This window comes from Budorcas taxicolor, chromosome 1 (genome assembly GCF_023091745.1).
Source record: "Budorcas taxicolor isolate Tak-1 chromosome 1, Takin1.1, whole genome shotgun sequence".
NCBI lineage: Eukaryota > Metazoa > Chordata > Mammalia > Artiodactyla > Bovidae > Budorcas > Budorcas taxicolor.
The window spans coordinates 47,920,413-47,939,438 of record NC_068910.1 but is presented as its reverse complement, the minus strand read 5'-3'; the positions used below and the strand labels follow the sequence as shown (position 1 = coordinate 47,939,438).

The following is a 19,026-nucleotide window of genomic DNA, read 5'->3' as shown; positions in this document are numbered from 1 at the left end:
CCGGCGCCAACCATCCTTGAAAACCAGCCCATTTTATCTGAGCCCAGAGCCAAGCCAGTACCTGCTGAGGGTGGGGCAGTGGGCAGCAGGCTTTCATTCTGGGTCACACCTCTATCCCATTCTCAGAGTGGCCAAGAATAGCCTCTAAAACACACCAATCGATTATTTCCCATAAGTAGGAATTCTTGCCCTGGGAGGACAGAAAAGTAGGCCTTCCTTTAAAGACAAGTTTCAGCCTCGTTCAGTATCGCACAAGGAAAATGAGCCTTGCAGCTTAGAACAAGAGGTGGCAAAAAGTATACAGCAGTGACCCGGCAGGCTTGCCTGTGTGTTTTTTATATTTACTCTTTGCTTAATCCCCTCTGATGATAAAAAGCCCACACTTTCTTGCCTGTTCCTTGTGCCTCAGAAGTACAGGAATTTAAGCCTTAAAAAAAAAAAGCATCTTGCTCCCTGAATCATCAGTTTCTTTTCTGACCTATATTTCCTGAGTGAAGAATGGATGGTGGGAAGTAGTGAAGGCTGCCACTATGAAAAGTCTGGACTTCGTTCTGCAGATAATCAGGACTCCTGAAGATGTACGCCTGCCTTTTCCAAAAAGAGTGTCAGGATTCTAGCAGTAATAGTTTTCCACCAATCAGCCAGACAGGAATAATGGGAAGTTGAGAGACCAAAATGAAGGTTATTGATAGGGTCCAGCTAAGAGGAAGGAACCATAATCTTAACCATCTAAACCAGTGCTGTCCAATAGAAAAGTAGTTCAAGCCCCAAGTGTAATTAAAAAAATTTTTAATTGAAGTATAGTTGATCTACAATGTTGTGTTAATTTCTGCTGTACAACAAAGTGACTCAGTTATACACACACACACACATATATATATATTCTTTTCCATTATGGTTTATCACAGGATAACAAATGTAATCTTAAGTATTCTAGTAGCCATATTAAAAAAGCAAAAGAGGTAAAATTAATTTTAATAATTATTTTACCTAATACATCCAAAAAAATCATTTCAACAGGTAAAAATGAAAAAAATTGTTTATGAAATTATTTTATCTTATTGCCATGTAAAAAATACGGTGTGTGGATGACTTACAGCACATTTCTGACATCAAGCTCTCAGCATTTTTTAAAGGAAAATGTGGAAATGCCAAAACAATAAAGTCATGGTTACGGAAAAATATTCCACACTGCTTCAGTTTTTAATACAAATGAATTACAATTAAATCAGGTTTAAAAGTCTGGACTTCAGTCATACTAGCCACTTCTCGAGTGCTCAGTAGCCCCAGGTGGCTACTGGCCACTGCACTGGGCAGAGTTAAGTCTGGACTGTAACTATGCACAGACGTGGCACCCGAGAGCTCCGGGCGCAGGGAAGCCGCCGATCCTGCAGTCCCGGACGTCTCCACCAGGAGGCACTAAGGAGCACATCCTCGCCAGCGCGCGAAGCGCATCCAACCCCGGAAGCTAAATTCCGGCATTCTAGCTAGTTCTTCCGGCTTTCTTCACCCCTGGTACACCGTACCATCCTCAAGTCCTGAAGCCCCTGACTGGGCAGGATGGGCCGGGGAGCAAAGCCGAAGAGTCTACGGCGCAAGTGAAAAGCGGCGCTCGGAGCCACCCACTGGCGGTGGACACGCAGGTCCCGACCGGCGTAGACTGCAGAGTAGGCCCTGCCGTAGAAAGCGTCTCCCGGCCATCGACGTCGCGTCGTTTTCCTCCAGGATCGCCAGTGCCGGGCCTGCGCCCCTACCAACGGCACCCGGGGCCCAGTGCATTCACAGGCCTCCCCTCCAATGATTCAAAAGTCACGCCCGGCGCTGCTGCAGCACCAGGATGTCGGAGACCGGGTGGAAACGCTTATGGTAAACTGCAGGGAAGGGAAGGCAGGCATTCCGGCGTCGCAGGCTCGGGGAGGGGGATTCGGAAGGTTGCCGAGGGTCAGCGGCCCTTGGGGGGACGTTTTTTGCACCCGGGGTGCGCTCATAACGGGTTGGGGACCTGGCAGAGGTGGGAGTTTGACTAAGGGATTAAAAGGAGGGCAGGGAGGAAGGAGGGGAGTGGCAGCGCAACTCTTGGACAGGCAAGCAAAGGTCTCATTTCTGTGTTAGTATATGGATAGAGGTGGGCGGGATTGCTGTGGCCTTGGGGGCCGTATGGGGAGTGTCCTTCTGCGGCAGGTAACGACGTGCGAGCACTATGGGAAGTTGCTTTGAGTTGTTTTCCTAGATTGAAAGATGAGAGGGCACCTGAGAGGGCACCTGGGTAGATAATTTGGACCGTTGCAAAGCCCGGCAATGAAGCTAAGCCTGAAATGCGATCCTTGCTCAAGCAAGGTAGATTAGGACTACACAGGGCCAGCGGTCTGGGCCAGAGGGAGTTGCTGGGAAACTGTTGTGGTTTGCAGGCGCCATGAGGCCACGCCCCCAGCGTCTGGATTGGCTGCCGTGGTCGTCCGCGGGCCTGCCATTGGTGGAGGCGGGGCTGGAAGGCGGGCGGAGGAGGACTGTTTGGCAAAGTCGCTACTAGAGGTGGGTGGAGCCGGGCATGCGGATTCCTTTAGTTCGCGAGGGCCAGTGGCAAGCCTCTTTCTCCGGAGTTGAAGGTTATAGTTCACCTGCGGCAGGAGCTAGGCGGGGTTGTGGGCACTTTTTTTTTTTTCAGTGTTTTGTTTTTGTTTTCAATCTTTAACAAAGGCGGAGTCGGAGGCCGCTTTAAGTTTACATCTTTAATCACGTGCTTACCGATTTCTTTCTGGGTCCTCCAGCTCTGGCCTAGAGATCTGATTTAATTTTTTAGGATTTAGTTTTGTCAAGGGAAGTAGGATTTGCTTGTGGAACATTTTAGAAACAATTTTGTTGCCTTTTTTTTTTTTAACTCGAGGTTAATCAATACTGCTGGTATATATTTAGCATCTGCTCTGTGGAGTCTGGTGGGCTGCCGTCTATGGGGTCACACAGAGTCGGAGACGACTGAAGTGACTTAGCAGCAGCAGCAGCTATGCTAATAGACTTGGAAAGTTAGTTAAAAAGGTTATAGACTCTATGTATGGATGTATTCAACAAATATTTATTGAGTCAGTAAAATGTCTAAGCACTGTGCTATGAGATATGTTCTTGTAGTGGAGGACAGTGTGTTGTGGGAGAAGGGAAGGGTACATGTGAGTGTGCTCAGTCGTGTCCAACTCTTTGTTACCCCATGGACTGTAGCCTGCCAGGCTCCTGTGTCCATGGAATTCTCCAGGCAGGAATACTGGAGTGGGTTGCCATTTCGTCCTCCAGGGATTCTTCCTGACCCAGGGATCGAACCGGAGTCTCCTGTATTTCCTGCATTGGCAGGCAGATTATTTACCACTGAGCCACCTGGGAAGCCCAGAGGGGAGGGGTAGTTCCAGACAATACCTGTGAGAACACTGCGGAAGCAGCTGCAAAGAGAACTGCTTAGAAGTGGTAACTGCAGGTCGGTCCTACAGCCTTACTGGAGCAAAGAGCTGGAGGGTGCCTGAGGTGATCCCGCTGCCACGGGATGGGGCCTGCAGGGCCCACTAAGCTTTATCCTGTGGGATTGTTGTTAAGGGAGAGCCACGGCAGATTTCCTGTTCAGTTCAGTCGCTCAGTCGTGTCCGACTCTTTGCAACCCCATGAACCGCAGCACGCCAGGCCTCCCTGTCCATCACCATCTCCCGGAGTTCACTCAGACTCACGTCCATCGAGTCAGTGAGGCCATCCAGCCATTTCATCCTGGGTCGTCCCCTTCTCCTCCTGCCCCCAATCCCTCCCAGCATCAGAGTCTTTTCCAATGAGTCAACTCTTCACCTGAGGTGGCCAAAGTACTGGAGTTTCAGCTTTAGCATCATTCCTTCCAAAGAACACCCAGGGCTGATCTCCTTCAGAATGGACTGGTTGGATCTCCTTGCAGTCCAAGGGACTCTCAAGAGTCTTCTCCAACACCACAGGTCAAAAGCATCAATTCTTCAGTGCTCAGCCTTCTTCACAGTCCAACTCTCACATCCATATATGACCACAGGAAAAACCATAGCCTTGACTAGATGGACCTTTGTTGGCAAAGTAATGTCTCTGCTTTTTAATATACTATCTAGCTTGGTCATAAGTTTTCTTCCAAGGAGTAAGCGTCTTTTAATTTCATGGCTGCAGTCACCATCTGCAGTGATTTTGGAGCCCAGAAAAATAAAGTCTGACATTGTTTCTACTGTTTCCCCGTCTATTTCCCATGAAGTGATGGGACCGGATGCCATGATCTTTGTTTCCTGAATGTTGAGCTTTAAGCCATCTTTTTCACTCTCTTCTTTCACTTTATCAAGAGGCTTTTTAGTTCCTCTTCACTTTCTGCCATAAGGGCGGTGTCATCTGCATATCTGAGGTTATTGATATTTCTCCCGGCAATCTTGATTCCAGCTTGTGCTTCTTCGAGTCCAGCATTTCTCATGATGTACTCGGCATAGAAGTTAAATAAGCAGGGTGACAATATACAGCCTTGACGTACTCCTTTTCCTATTTGGAACCAGTCTGTTGTTCCATGTCCAGTTCTAACTGTTGCTTCCTGACCTGCATACAGGTTTCTCAAGAGGCAGGTCAGGTGGTCTGGTATTCCCATCTCTTGAAGAATTTTCCACAGTTTGTTGTGATCCACACAGTCAAAGGCTTTGGCATAGTCAGTCAAGCAGAAATAGATGTTTTTCTGGAACTCTCTTGCTTTTTCCATGATCCAGTGTATGTTGGCAATTTGATTTCTGGTTCCTCTGCCTTTTCTAAAACTAGCTTGAACATCAGGAAGTTCATGGTTCACGTATTGCTGAAGCCTGGCTTGGAGAATTTTGAGCATTACTTTACTAGCATGTGAGATGAGTGCAATTGTGCGGTAGTTTGAGCATTCTTTGGCATTGCCTTTCTTTGGAATTGGAATGAAAACTGACATTTTCTAGTCCGGTGGCCACTGCCGAGTTTTGCATAGGAACCTGGAATGTCAGGTCCATGAATCAAGGCAAATTGGAAGTGGTCAAATAAGAGATGGCAAGAGTGAATGTCGACATTCTAGGAATCAGCGAACTAAAATGGACTGGATTGGGTGAATTTAACTCAGATGACCATTATATCTACTACTGCGGGCAGGAATCCCTCAGAAGAAATGGAGTAGCTATCATGGTCAACAAAACAGTCTGAAATGCAGTACTTGGATGCAGTCTCAAAAACGACAGAATGTTTGTCTCCAAGGCAAACCATTCAATATCATAGTTATCCAAGTCTATGCCCCAACCAGTAATGCTGAAGAAGCTGAAGTTGAACGGCTTTATGAAGACCTACAAGACCTTTTAGAACTAACACCCAAAAAAGATGTCCTTTTCATTATAGGGAACTGGAATGCAAAAGTAGGAAGTCAAGAAACACCTGGAGTAACAGGCAAATTTGGCCTTGGAATGTGGAATGAAGCAGGGCAAAGACTAATAGAGTTTTGCCAAGAAAATGCACTGGTCATAGCAAACACCCTCTTCCAACAACACAAGAGAAGACTCTACACATGGACATCACCAGATGGTCAACACCGAAATCAGACTGATTATATTCTTTGCAGCCAAAGATGGAGAAGCTCTATACAGTCAACAAAAACAAGACCAGGAGCTGACTGTGGCTCAGATCACGAACTTCTTATTACCAAATTCAGATTTCCTGTTAGATGATGTGATTCCTTCATTCTTGACTACGAAGCCCCTGATGTGGACCAGGCTTTGCGATCAGTCCTGAGGGGGACCACTGTGGGTTTGAACACCTAGCTCATAAGAGCGCTGTGAGATTTCGAGGCGGTTCATATGGATGCCTCACCCCAGGCTGCTCAGTGGGCTTGGCACTGCTGAGGCTGGAGACTCACAGGGAGGTTACTTGGACCAGTAAGGGGCAGGCTGTGGGAGGAAAGGGGGGTCAGTGGCAGGAGTTGGTTGTGAAATGGTTGGTAGACCAAGGCATCTTCCTCGTCTCCTGAATGTCTTGCTGGAACATCTCAGTGTGGACTGAAGGAGAGGCAGGCATGTGAAGAACTTGGGACCGAGTTTCCATTTGGGGATGTTGAGCTTGAGATGTCTGCAGGCCATCTGAGGGGAGATACGGGGAGTGCGGGCTGAACTGGGCTGGAGATGTGGGCGTTGCTGGCATGAGCGTGTGAAGTGAGGTGTGGTCTGGGGATAAGGGTGCCCTGCGAGGGGCAGCTACGGGGAGATAAGAGGAACAGCAACATCTGTGTGCTGGGGAAAGGAGGCTCAGAAGGGGAGAGAGAAGCCAGAGGGGGGCGGCCATCGCAGGCGTTCCAAATGCACCAGGGAGGCCAGGTAAGAGAAGGGCACGGGAAAGGGGTCCCGGGCTGCTCGGGTCCTCGGTGAGGCAGCTTCAGCGGAGAGGCTTTAGCCGGATGGCAAACTGGGGGAACGTGAGGGGTGACTGGTGAAGAGGGGGTGGAGATGATGTGGCCTCAGGCTGGAAAGATGGGGGCTTTCAAGCTTGTTCCAGGCAAAGGAGTCAGCGGGAGTAAGAGGCAGAGTGTGCAGGCAGGAGGCCCTCGCTGCGAGCCCAAAGTCTCCGATGAGCCTGAGAAACAAAGCTCGTGGGAGTGCCGGTTAGCACGCAGCTGATGGAGCGCCCACGTGACTCGGCCATGCTTACGGTCTGACCTCTGCTTGGAAAGCTATTTGAATGTGGCTGTAAGCGCCAGTATTTATTATCTGAACTTACTTAGACCTTTAAGGAATTCCAGTTATTAGTTGATAATTGCTGGTTTGGTGGAGCATGGAATTACCTCTTTTCTCTGTGAAACAAATACCACAGATTACAAACATTTTGGTTCTAGGTAGGTAGTTATGTACTGTAGGTAACAAGCAACTTCATCTTAATAGCATTTTAGGGTGACAGTATGCCATGTGTTACAAAATAATGGTGCAGTTGCCATTTAGTGAGGAGAGAGATCTTTGGATGGAGTTTGCCCAGTGTCTCCTACGGAAAAGAAGACTTTTCTCTCCTGCTTGAATTTTTAAAAGTGTGTTTGCACAACCACTTGAGTGTGTCTGGACTCCAGGGCATGCTGTGAGGCCCTGGAGGGCGCTTGGGAAAGTGCAGTTAGTCTACCAAGCAGTCCTGCCCTTCTGAATGCTGCCTGTAGGTTAGCCAGTGTGCGTGACTCTCCCAGAACTGTGAAATTCCAGATGTTGAAGCTGGATTTAGAAAAGGCAGAGGAACCAGAGATCAAATTGCCAACATCCGTTGATTCATCAAAAAAGCAAGGGAGTTCCAGAAAAACATCTGCTTTATTGACTATGCCAAAGCCTTTGACTGTGTGGATCACAACAAACTGTGGAAAATTCTTAAAGAGATGGGACTACCATTAGACCACCTTATCTGCCTCCTGAGAAGTCTGTATGGAGGTCAGAAGACAGCAGTTACAATCAGACGTGGAACAACAGACTGGTTCCAAATTGGGAAAGGAGTATGTCAAGGCTGTATATTGTCACCCTGCTTATTCAACTTATATGTGTTGAATATAATTAAATAGAGCTCATTTACAAAGTAACCTCAAAAATATTACCCAGAGACAAAGACATACCAAGACATATTTAGACAGACAGTGCAAGATCTAGCTTCATTTTCGAAGTTTAGTCATGAATTAGATATTACAATATAAAATTTACTAGTTTATAAAAAAAACAGTTGAAATAAATAAAAATTTTAAAGGCTTTTTCCCCCTTTCCCCTCAGTCTCAGGAGTTGGAGATGGTCTAGATGAGTGTTCCTGAGAGCCCTGGGCTCAAGGCACAGGGAAAGAACATCAAGTTCTAACACAATGGCGGCAGGTCTAAACCACATGGTGGCCAGACAAAGCGAAATGGCCATCAGAAATCACAACACAGAACAGAGTTAAAGCACACGTGTATAAACCGGGCAGTCCTCCTCAGACACTCCCTTAAATATACGAACGCAGTCTCTCAGAAAGCCTCCTATAGAGACACAGAACTGCAGATCCAAGTACTAACAGAGTAATGGAAAATATCTCAGGTCTTCAAAGATTTCAAAGGGAGGAAAAGGAGCCAGGTTGAAAGAAGAAGGGGGAGGAGGCAGGAGAGGAGGGCCAAAGGGGTGGCCTTACAGACGTCTCCTGCCACCTGCAGATACCCAGGCGTTATGGGAGTTTACCCGGGACCTCCAGAGAAGCGAGGACTGGAACTCGGCCCTACCAGAAATAATTCGAGTTCTCTGCCAAGAGGAGGTGATCAGTCTCCAATCGTCAGCTCAGGCTGAGGGCCCTTCAACCAGATTCCTGTGTCCAGGACGGGGGACTAGAAAAACAGGGAAGGATACGAAGGGTTAAGGAGAGGGGAGAGAGAGGGAAGGGGAGAGAGGTCAATAAAGTCCCTTGTTCCTGACCGGCCAGGGCACTCTGGCCAGTTGTCTGCGTCAGGAGGAGACCAGGGACAAAAGGGTCCCGGTTGCGGCCTCTGGGTCTGGTCCATTGGCAGGCAAGCTGGCCCCTGAGTACCCTGAGTGGTCAGGATGTCAGTCTCAGTGAAGAAGAGTCCCCACCAGAGTTGCCATTTGTTGCAGGAAGGCAGATCCCTTCCAGGATCCGAAACTGGGCCCTTCTCTAACACTCGGAAATGAATTGTCCAAGGAGACACATGTGCTGACAAAGCAAGAGATTTTATTGGGAAAGGGCACCCGAGTGGAGAGCAGTAGGGTAAGGGAACCCAGGAGAACTGCTCTGCCGCGTGGCTCGCAGTCTTGGGTTTTATGGTGATGGGAATTAGTTTCCGGGTGGTCTTTGACCAATCATTCTAATTCAGAGTCTTTCCTGGTGGCGCACGCATCGCTCAGCCAAGATGGATGCTAGCAAGAGTGATTCTGGGAAGTGGACGGACACGTGGGGTCTCCTTTCGACCTTTCCCGAACTCTTCTGGTGGGTGGTGGCTTATTAGTTCCATTTTCCTTACCAGGATCTCCTGTCATAAAACAACTCCTGCAGATGGTTACTATGGTGCCTGGCCAGGGTGGGTGGTTTCAGTCAGTGTGCTTCCCCTAACATATGCAGAGTACATCATGTGAAATGCCAGGCTGGATGAAGCACAAGCAGGAATCAAGATTGCTGGGAGAAATATCAATAACCTCAGATATGCAGAAGACACCACCCTTATGGCAGAAAGTGAAGAAAAACTAAAGAGCCTCTTGATGAAAGTGAAAGAGGAGAGTGAAGAAGCTGGCTTAAAACTCAGCATTCAAAAAAGTGAAGATCATGGCATCCAGTCCCATCACTTCATGGCAAATAGATGGGGAAACAATGGAAACAGTGACACTTGCTCCTTGGAAGAAAAGCTGTGACCAACCTAGACAGCATATTAAAAAACAGAGACATTACTTTGCCAGCAAAGGTTTGTCTAGTCAAAGCTATAGTTTTTCCAGTGGTCATGTATGGATGTGAGAGTTGGACTATAAAGAAAGCTGAGCACCAAATAATTGATGCTTTTGAACTGTGGTGTTGGAGAAGACTCTTGAGAGTCCCTTGGACTGTAAGGAGATACAACCAGTCCATCCTAAAGGAAATCAGTCCTGAATATTCCTTGGAAGGACTGATGGTGAAAGTGAAGCTCCAATACTTTGACCACCTGATGCAAAGAACTGACTCATTTGAAAAGACCCTGATGCTGGGAAAGATTGAGGGCAGGAGGAGAAGGGGACAACGGCAGAGGATGAGATGGTTTGATGGTATCACCGACTCAATGGAAATGAGTTTGAGCACGCTTTGAGAGTTGGTGATAGACAGGGAAGCGTGGCATGCTGCAGTCCATGGATCCGCAAAGAATTGGACACAACTGAGCAACTGAACTGAACTGTGACTGTCCCAGTATATAGGACCGCCAGCAAACCCAGGGAGTGGCTGCGGCCTGTGGTGCACCTGCGGTCTGCTTCGGTCCCAGTGAGATGAATGGGTGTACAACAGAGGGAAAGTTTTAGATTAAAGAAATGCATGACTTTTACAGGAAGTGGCACTTACATTTCTCAGTGCATCAGCTCACTTACGGTTTCACTTCCTTTGTCTTACTCCTGTAAATAATCTACCGGTTCCACAGGTTCCCGGGGAACCTGAAACCAGCAGTCCAGGGTTAAAACATACTGCTCAATTGATTTTGCTTTTGTCACGAGAAGTTGGCCAATAACTTATGTTCAGGACAATTAGGGAGGTGTGGTCAGTGGCATAATTCACAGGTGGAAATAGCCATGTTGCTCAGTAGGAGAGAAGTTATCCGTAATTTTTTTTATACTGTATTTATTAAATTTTGGTAGTGCTGGTCTTTGTTGCCGCACTTGGGACTTTTCTGTGGTTGCAGCAAGCGGAGGCTGTCTCCAGTTGCGGTGTGAAGGCGTCTCACTGCCATGGGTTCCCTACAGGGCGCTTGCGCTTCAGTAGCTGCAGCACACGGGCTGCGTACTTCCTTGCTTCTAGGGATGTGGGATCTTCCCGGGCCAGGGATTGAATGCATGTCTCCTGCACTGGCAGGCAGATTCTTTACCACTGAGCCGCCAGGGAAGCCCTACCCGTAAGTTTTTAATTATCAGTGATTACTAAAGTTGTTATCAGTAAGACAAGAGAGCTACTTCTTGGAGTGTACAATGTTCTCAACAACATTCTAACGCTGTTCATCCCTGACTACATTTTGCCCTTCTCTAAAGTCAGAAGCTATTACTAATACAGGGCACCCCCAGGTGAGTTTCTAAGCAACCCTTAGGAAGAACTGGCTGGTCCAGGTGTGGTGAGTGGTGGGACAAAGCTGATGACACCGTGCTGTCTCGCCCTGCAGTTGCAGCCAGTGGTCAAAGCTTTCTTGTGCGGCTCCATCAGTGGGACCTGCTCTACCGTCCTCTTCCAACCCCTGGATCTCCTCAAAACCCGCCTGCAGACCCTCCAACCCTCGGCCCATGGGTAAGGCCTGCTGCCCACCCGCCCACCCCCATTTCACTGAGGAGCTGGTTTCAGCGGGAGCACCCTTTCTGTGTTCAGTCACCTTCCATTCTGTGGGGTGATCGAAGAGAAACACAGACCAGGCCCAGCTCTCCTGTGTTTTGTGTATACTCTTTTGTGTTTGACGTTTCTCTTAATTAAATGGGGTCCTTTGCTCAGTTGCTTCCTGGCATCTGCCTTGGTGACGTTTGCATTCTACTCTGCTGGTCTGTAATGTCATGACTGTGCTGCCTGGTGCAAGCAAGGGGTAGTTTTCTGGAAATAAGGGAAGTATTGAGTGCCTCTTGTGAGCCCCCTTATTGAACTCGGCACTGTGGGAAGTGTGTGAAATGTATGGAAAATGAGTAGCTATCCCATTGCTTGCAGCCTTAACTCCCCAATGCCTAGCAGAGATCGTGAAGTGTTGTAGAAAAGAGGCCATACAGAGAAGTCTTTGAGCGGGGACTCCTTTCACAAGGACGTAGTCTCAGTGATTTTTCCTTCCTTCTCTCTATCTGGTCTGCCTTCAGATCCAGACGTGTTGGCATGTTGGCTCTGCTCCTGACTGTGGTTCGCACGGAGAGTCTGCTGGGCCTCTGGAAAGGGATGTCTCCCGTAAGCTGCCTTTTGGGTCTTGCACCCCTTTCTTTACTCACCAGCCATTTCTCATCCACCTCACACATCCTTGCTTTTAGGAGTGCATGCGGGTTGGAGACTGAGCAGGCCTCTGTTGTCCCCCTGCCCGTCACTCTCTCTGGCTTTCGCTTGAGGGCCCTGGGGGACGTCGCCCGTGTGTGCCCTGGGCACGGCTTCTTAGCAGCACCGAGTCCTAGAGCAGAGGCATCCGGCGCCCCACCTGTCAGCAGGTCCTCCCCCCCCTCCCCGCCCCTTCCTCCCATGCCTCCTACCTGCATTTCCCTACCTGGAAGACTTTTTCTGGCCTTCAGAAGTCATTTTGCTGGAAAAGCCAGGGAATTCACTCTCACCCCAACCTCAAAGCAGCTCTTAACCAGTGAAAGATGAGACCTGATGTTTAGAACCCCCATCCCTCCTCAGGTGGCAGGGTAACCAAGGCATGTCCACGCCGATTCCCAGACTTCCCCGGAGGGATTCCATTGCCCGTGGTGAACACTGATGAGACGATATGCCCTTTATCGGCCACCTTCTCTCCCGTCTCATGTCCCCACTCTCTTATTGGTGTTCCCTCCACACCTTAAATCAACTCCTCGCGTGCCAATCCTGGGTCTCCTTTGGGGAAATCCACCCGTGGTGGTCTTTGATCGCTGTCCTCCCTCCGACTTTTCCTGCAGTCCATCGTGAGGTGTGTCCCTGGCGTTGGCATCTACTTTGGCACCCTCTACTCTCTGAAGCAGTACTTCCTGCGAGGCCATCCCCCCACCGCCCTGGAGTCAGTCATACTGGGGGCGGGCTCCCGCTCGGTTGCAGGGGTCTGCATGTCTCCCATCACTGTGATCAAGACACGGTACGAGGTGAGTTGGACAGCCTCACGGCCTGGGAGAGGGCAGACAGACGCACTGGGCTTCCTGAGTCAGGTGCCCACTGATGCCACCTCCTGCGTTATGACCCGATACAGAGGTCAGTGTGCTCGGAGAACCCATCTGTGTAGTCAGGCCAAGCACGTGGGAACCAGAGCCCCCAGGGCCCCGGCCATGCAGCCTGAGGATAGCTCGGTTCAGTGCGCAGCCCCAGGGCCCCCGAGGCAGCCACGGGTTCTGTGCTTCCTTCGCAGAGTGGGCGGTATGGCTACCAGAGCATCTACGCCGCCTTGAGGAGCATCTGTCACAGCGAAGGGTTCCGGGGCCTCTTCAGTGGCCTGACAGCAACACTCCTTCGCGATGCCCCCTTTTCCGGAATCTACCTGATGTTTTACAGCCAGACCAAAAACGTTGTGCTTCACGGTACGGGTAAGGGAAGGTGTGGTGGGAAGAGAGATCCCTCAAGGGATCACATCCTCACCGCTTTCTCTGAGATAGGAGACTATTTGTTGTTCTTAGCAGCTCTGGATTCTTAGCCTAGTTTTAAAAACTGAGCCATATCTGCACTGTGTCAGGCGTGGGGCCCCATGCTGGGATGCAGTTACAGTCCCTGCCCTTTTGATTTTATAGCTTCTTAAGGGAGAGTACTGATAGTATGTAATTCCTGAGTCGGGCGTGGGGGTGAAATAAACCACGTTTTGCGTAGGCCATGCAATAATACTTCCCACATTTGCCTGATCTTCAGATTTCTGGGTCCTACCCAAGGAGTCTTAAATCAGAAGCTTTGGGGTAAGAACTGGGAAACTGTATTTTTCAAGAAGCACTTATGATTCTTAACAGACAAATTTGGGAAACCTAGTGGGTTCAGACCTAGAAGAAAAATTTTATTTTCATTTACCTGCTATGCTCTCAGTTAACGACGAGAGCCCTCTGTTTGGATGGAGAGAAGGCTGCCAAACCTCCCGCATTCTAGCAGGCCCACCCTACTAGTAAGCTCATGTTGCAAGACTTGGGCAAAATCAACAATCAGTAAATGTTCGCCCAGGCAGAGTCACACACTGATAGTCACACACACACACACACACATCCTGTAGAGTGAACCAGCGTTCGGTCAGGTGTCTGTGGATAATCTGAGCAAGGAATTGCAGCCGAGGTCATTTAATTGGGAAAGCCAGAATGCCACCCTCATGACCATGTTGTCAGTTGGGGTGCTTTAGGAGATTTGCTGCTTCGCCCCAAGTACCAGGAGTTGTGACATTGCAGGTCACAGCCTTTGCAGTAGAAGGTTAAGGCAATAAGGGAGCTTGGATATATGTTTTTAACTTCTTCATTCATCCTAAAGAATTTTTTTTTAATTTGGTATTTAGAAATCATTCTACGCTTAACAAAAAAGCCACAAGAATAGTACATATAACGCCATAGCCCTGTATTATTCTCTTTCTATATGTATAATTATTTTCTCCAAACCATTTAGGAGTAAGTTGTAGGCATGATGCAACTCTTTACTCTTAAATACATCAGTGTGTATTTCCTGAGAATAAGAGCATTCTTAATAAGCATCTTATATTTAGGAAATTTTACATAGATACACTTCTTGTATCTATAGTCCAATCTATAGTCTTAATTTCTCCAATTTTTCCAATAATGTATTTTGTGGCCATTTCTATTTTTTATTTTCAAGTGTATAAGCCAGTTATATAACCTCAGCCTGGGTTTATCTGATGATTCCTTGCAGCTAGGTTCATTTATGCTCTACCTTTTCAGCAAAAGAAGCATATAACAGGTTGTGTCTTCATTGTGTGATGTCAGGAAGCTCATGTCACCTTTTGACCCGCTGTGGGTGATATTAGCTCCTTATTGCTTGGATAAAAAGAATGTCTCCAGTGAAAACTCAGTTATTTGTTCTTTTGTCATTTCTAAGTATCTCTGTGGGGTGATACTTTGAATCTATGTAAAACGTCCTGTTCTTTCATCCATATATTTTAGCATCAGTTAATGACTTTTGCCTGAATTATTATGCTGATGATTGTAAAAAGGTAAACTTTTAGTTCCATTTTTCTGTTTACATTGATTAGTTTAGATTTTGAATTCCTAGCTTTGTTTGAATACCCAGACCCTTCTGGCTTTCAGGAAGAATTAGTGGCAACTTGGCACTGATATTTATCTGGTAGACATGAGATTTATTTATAACCAAAGGCTGCCTTTGTCCTCTTTCAGACCAGTTGGATGCAGTCCTTGTTCCCGTTGTGAATTTCAGCTGTGGGATATTTGCTGGGATTCTGGCCTCGCTGGTAACTCAACCTGCAGATGTGATCAAAACTCACATGCAGCTCTCCCCAGTGAAATTTCGGTGGATTGGCCAGTCAGTCACGCTCATTTTCAAAGTAAGGCTTTAGGGAATTCCCTAGTGGTCCAGTGGTTAGGACTACGCACTTTACTGCAGGGGACATGGGTTTGATCCCTGGTCAGTGAACTAAGATCTCCCATGCCTTGTGGCACAACCAAAAAAAAAAAAGTGAGGCTTTAGAATACATACTGGTTTGTATTGTGGTTAAAGCTCTCTCTCTTTCTAAGGCAGTAGCTGTCCTTTACTGGTAGATCACCTGGGGAGCTGTTAAAAATCTCCATTCCCAGAGCATAACTTGAGCTCTCTGGAAGACATGAAACCCTGGCATCAGTATTTTAAGTTCCTTAGTGATTCCAATGTGTTGCCAAGGTTGAGAATCACTGCTAAAAAACTATGGTTGTGGGGGTCTTTTTGTTTTTTGGGTTTTGTTTGTTTAGGGAGGGGGCCCAACATTAGGACAACCTGTGATATTTGTTAAATGTGCGTATTGTTGGGCTCTACCCCAGACCTCCTGAGTCAGGAGTTCTGGGAGGACTCATTAACCTAATCAAGGACCTGTTGCTGCTGCTGCTGCTGCTAAGTTGCTTCAGTCATGTCCGACTCTGTGCAACCCCATAGACGGCAGCCTACCAGGCTCCTCCATCCCTGGGATTCTCCAGGCAAGAACACTGGAGTGGGTTGCCATTTCCTTCTCCGATGCATGCATGCATGCTAACTCACTTCAGTCGTGTCCGACTCTGTTCGACCCCATGGACGGAAGCCTACCAGGTTCCTCTGTCCACGGGATTCTCCAGGCAAGAATACTGGAATGGGTTGCCATTTCCTTCTCTGAATCAAGGACCTAGGAGGAAATGTAGTCAGAAAAACCACAGGCACACTGTTTTGTTTCTAGGAGTTTGTGCTAATACAAATGTACAGGTGTGTTGAAGATAAAAAGTAAAGTAGATGTCAAGTACACTAAAATGCTATTTAAAAGCCACTGAGTTGGCCCTTTGGGAACATGTTCGATTATCAGATATTCTCTTTCAAGGTAAATCTGTCACTTAGATCTTTAGATTTTTCTGTACTTCTTCGTTTTTCCCCGTAGCAGAGGAAACATGTTAGCATCTGCCAGCACTTATTTGTCTTACCCTAGATAGAAGCAGTGTTTGTGAATCTGATCATATTTCTCACACTGCGTAGGTTGCTTGCTTTCTTATTCGTGATACCTGAAGCCATGAAGTTTGAAAACAGAGTCTCCATATATCTTCCATGGGAAAATGGAAGGACTGATAACAGTAGGGAAGAACAATCCAGATGATGAGGTGTTTCGTCTTATAATTCTTATTTAGGGCCACGAAGAACATGTAGTGAGTTTAAAAAATAAAAATAAAAAGGGTTCTCCCTCCAGGCAGACGGATTGCCAAGAAGGTACCTTTTCCTTCAGCCTGGAGTTGGGGCCCAGGGCTTGGCAGAGAGACTTTGGTCTGCATTTCAGCTGCTGCTCGGGCCTTCTGGCTTCTGTGGACTGTACAAGTTGCACACTATATAGAGTAAGCCTCCAGCAGATTTTCATCTGAGAAATAAAGTCCCCTGGATAGAGCATGCCTAAAACATACGAAGCTTAGCAACAAAGCAAACAAATTTTTTTTTTTTCAGTTCGTCCCTTTGGACCCAGTAGTCATAGTTTTAATGGTGTTTGTAAAAGTCTATAACATAAGACTTAAGAATGGAGTAACGCAGAGGGACATCCTCACTCTGATGGCAGGTGTGTAACTGTATTGCTGCTTTAATTCCAGCGTTTGGGCTTCCATTTTCCCTCCTAGGACTATGGGCTGCGTGGCTTCTTCCAAGGCAGCGTCCCCCGGGCCCTCCGCAGAACCCTGATGGCAGCCATGGCGTGGACAGTCTACGAAGAGATGATGGCCAAGATGGGCCTGAAGTCCTGACCCAGCAGGGACCGGGCAAAGACGGGACCTGTTGCCCTGCTTGGTTTCTGCCAAGGGCTGCTTCATCTCACCACGCTGGAGTCGGATGAAGTCCTAGCAGGAGAGCCTGGCAGACACATCGCCTTCAGTTACTCAGTTCAAGAAGAGAATAGGTGGGCCCAACTCAAATAGGTGGACCCGACTTAAGCCTTCTGAACCTCCCAAAAGAGGAGTCCCTGATAGAGCACGGTGGGGAGTCAGGAAAAGGGTCTGCCTACCCTACAAGGCCATGTGAAAGGGCATTTCCAGAGAGTGCTGTCGGTGGTCCTGCTCAGCCACACACTACACCATGCCGCCTCCTTGGATCTGCTCCTGGGCAAGAAATCACAACCCTAGAGATGCTGTGAGCTGTCCCTCGTGTCTGAGGAGTTCCAGCAGCGAGACTGGATCTGCCAAGCGAGGAGTCACACTCATCAGGCTGAAGTCTCCCTCTGAGGTGATGTTAGAATGAAGAAGAAAAGATGTCATGACTTAACTGATTCCTTGTTAATTTCTAAGAGGCTCCAGGGAAGCAGGGAAGGGAAGTAGCTTCCTAGCCTCTAAGTGTCTAAGTAATACTTTTTGGTCTCGGCCCGTGCACGGTTTCAACTCCCAAGTTGATCTGGCATTTTTCTGCAGCTAAAGTTGGGATAAATAAAGTGAAGCACTTTATCATTGGAAAACCTCAAGTGCCATGAGTCCGTCCTACAGTGACAAAATGAGGTGGCTAACACTTGATCTGTATAGGTCCTCAAGCTTAAAATTGTTTAAAATAGCTTTATTTTATATGTTATATGATCTGCCCTTTCCAAATACACAATTCTATGGTTTTTTAAAGTAACTTTACTGTCTGGTGCTGCCATCAGCATAAATCAGTTTTAGAACACATTCACACCTCCAGTAAGAACTCTTATTTACGATGAACCCTCATTCCAAGCCCAGCAGCCACTGATCTGCTTTCTGTCCATAAATCTGCCTTTTCTATGCACCTCCTATAAGGGGACTAATACAATGTAGTCTCGTGAAGTCTTTCATATGTAGTCTCTTGTGTCTGGCTTCTTTCACTTAGCATAACATTTTGGAAGTTCATCTATGATGTGGCATCTTCAATACTTTATTCTTTTTATGGCCAAATATTATGTGCCTGTTTTATTTATCCACTCATCAGTTGATGAATGTGAATTGTGAACACTTTTTGGCACTTAGGAATAACGCTACTGTGAACATTCCTGTATGAATCATTTATGTGGATATATATTTTCATTTCCCTCGTGTACATCCCTCGGAGTGGTGTTACTGGTGGTATTACTCTTATGGTTTCTGGTGGTTACTGGCAGTTCTTGGCTTTCATCACTCCAGTCTCTGTCTGTCTTCACAATGCTTTCTCCCCCATGTATCTTTCTGTCTGGATTTCCGAGTTTAAGTTTATATTTTAAGGTTAGAATGCCCTACGCACAGTTACACTATGCGGAGGAGTACAAGAGAGGAAAAGTGGGATCCTAGTCTTGTGGCACCTAAGCCACTAGTGCTTGGCGTGCTGTGTGCGAGGCTGTGTGCTGGGGCAAGCGGGAAGCACTTGCAGCTGGCAGCGGTGGACTTGGGGCAGGAATGCAGGGCGGGCAGCTTAACCCAGATGACGGATGGGACGTCTGCTGCCTGAAGACTGACAGCCTCTGAGGCAAGATGCTCAGGGTTCTTGGCCTCTTCAGTCTTCTGTGACCACCCGCATCTTGGGCTCTGGGAGCCTGGAGCCAGTGAGGGCCCTGCCAGGGACTCGGGAGGGAAGGAGCAGAGATGAGGCCCAGAGGTGCAGGCTTCATCCAGTACAAATTTGCTCATCTTATACACACTGATGAATTTCAGCTACCAGAGTCCCCTTCCCCACTCCTCATTTTTTCTTTTGGGGGCATATCATCTTAAATTTTAGAGAAATCATCTCATTTTCTCTAAAAGTGGGGTAAAACTGAAATTCGCCTTTACGAAATCTGACTCGAAGAGTGAAGGCTCCTGGCCTGGGGTCTGCATATCCCAGGCTCCAAGAATTTTTTCCTCTCCCACTGTCTCCCACAAGTATTGACATTCAGGCAGGAAGTGGGTAGTGAGCTTCAGCTGACTTTGGAAACACTGCCCAGTGCCCACCCCCCCTCCTTTTTTTTTTTTTAATTAAAAAAAAATTGTTCTTAACTGCCCAGAGTTTAAGCAAATTATTTTGGGGCGGAGGGCTTTGTGGGAGTAAACAGTCATCTGGCAG

At 47.5% G+C, this 19,026-nt stretch overlaps 1 protein-coding gene across 3 annotated transcripts; it reads left to right on the top strand.

The window, feature by feature from the left end:
- The first annotated feature begins 1,513 nt into the window (after positions 1-1,513).
- SLC25A38 (solute carrier family 25 member 38) lies at positions 1,514-17,761 on the top strand. 3 transcript variants are annotated; one of them, XM_052639692.1, is made up of 7 exons: positions 1,514-1,866; positions 10,847-10,968; positions 11,517-11,601; positions 12,297-12,476; positions 12,737-12,905; positions 14,700-14,866; positions 16,635-17,761. In XM_052639692.1, exons 1-7 carry the CDS (start codon positions 1,798-1,800, stop codon positions 16,755-16,757), a joined length of 915 nt encoding a protein of 304 aa, XP_052495652.1. In that variant the 5' UTR covers positions 1,514-1,797; the 3' UTR covers positions 16,758-17,761. The 3 variants fall into 3 exon arrangements, with proteins under 3 accessions (XP_052495652.1, XP_052495644.1, XP_052495659.1); XM_052639684.1 differs by having other exon boundaries at positions 12,737-12,911; XM_052639699.1 differs by having other exon boundaries at positions 12,737-12,911; positions 16,608-16,714.
- The last annotated feature ends 1,265 nt before the right edge of the window (positions 17,762-19,026 follow it).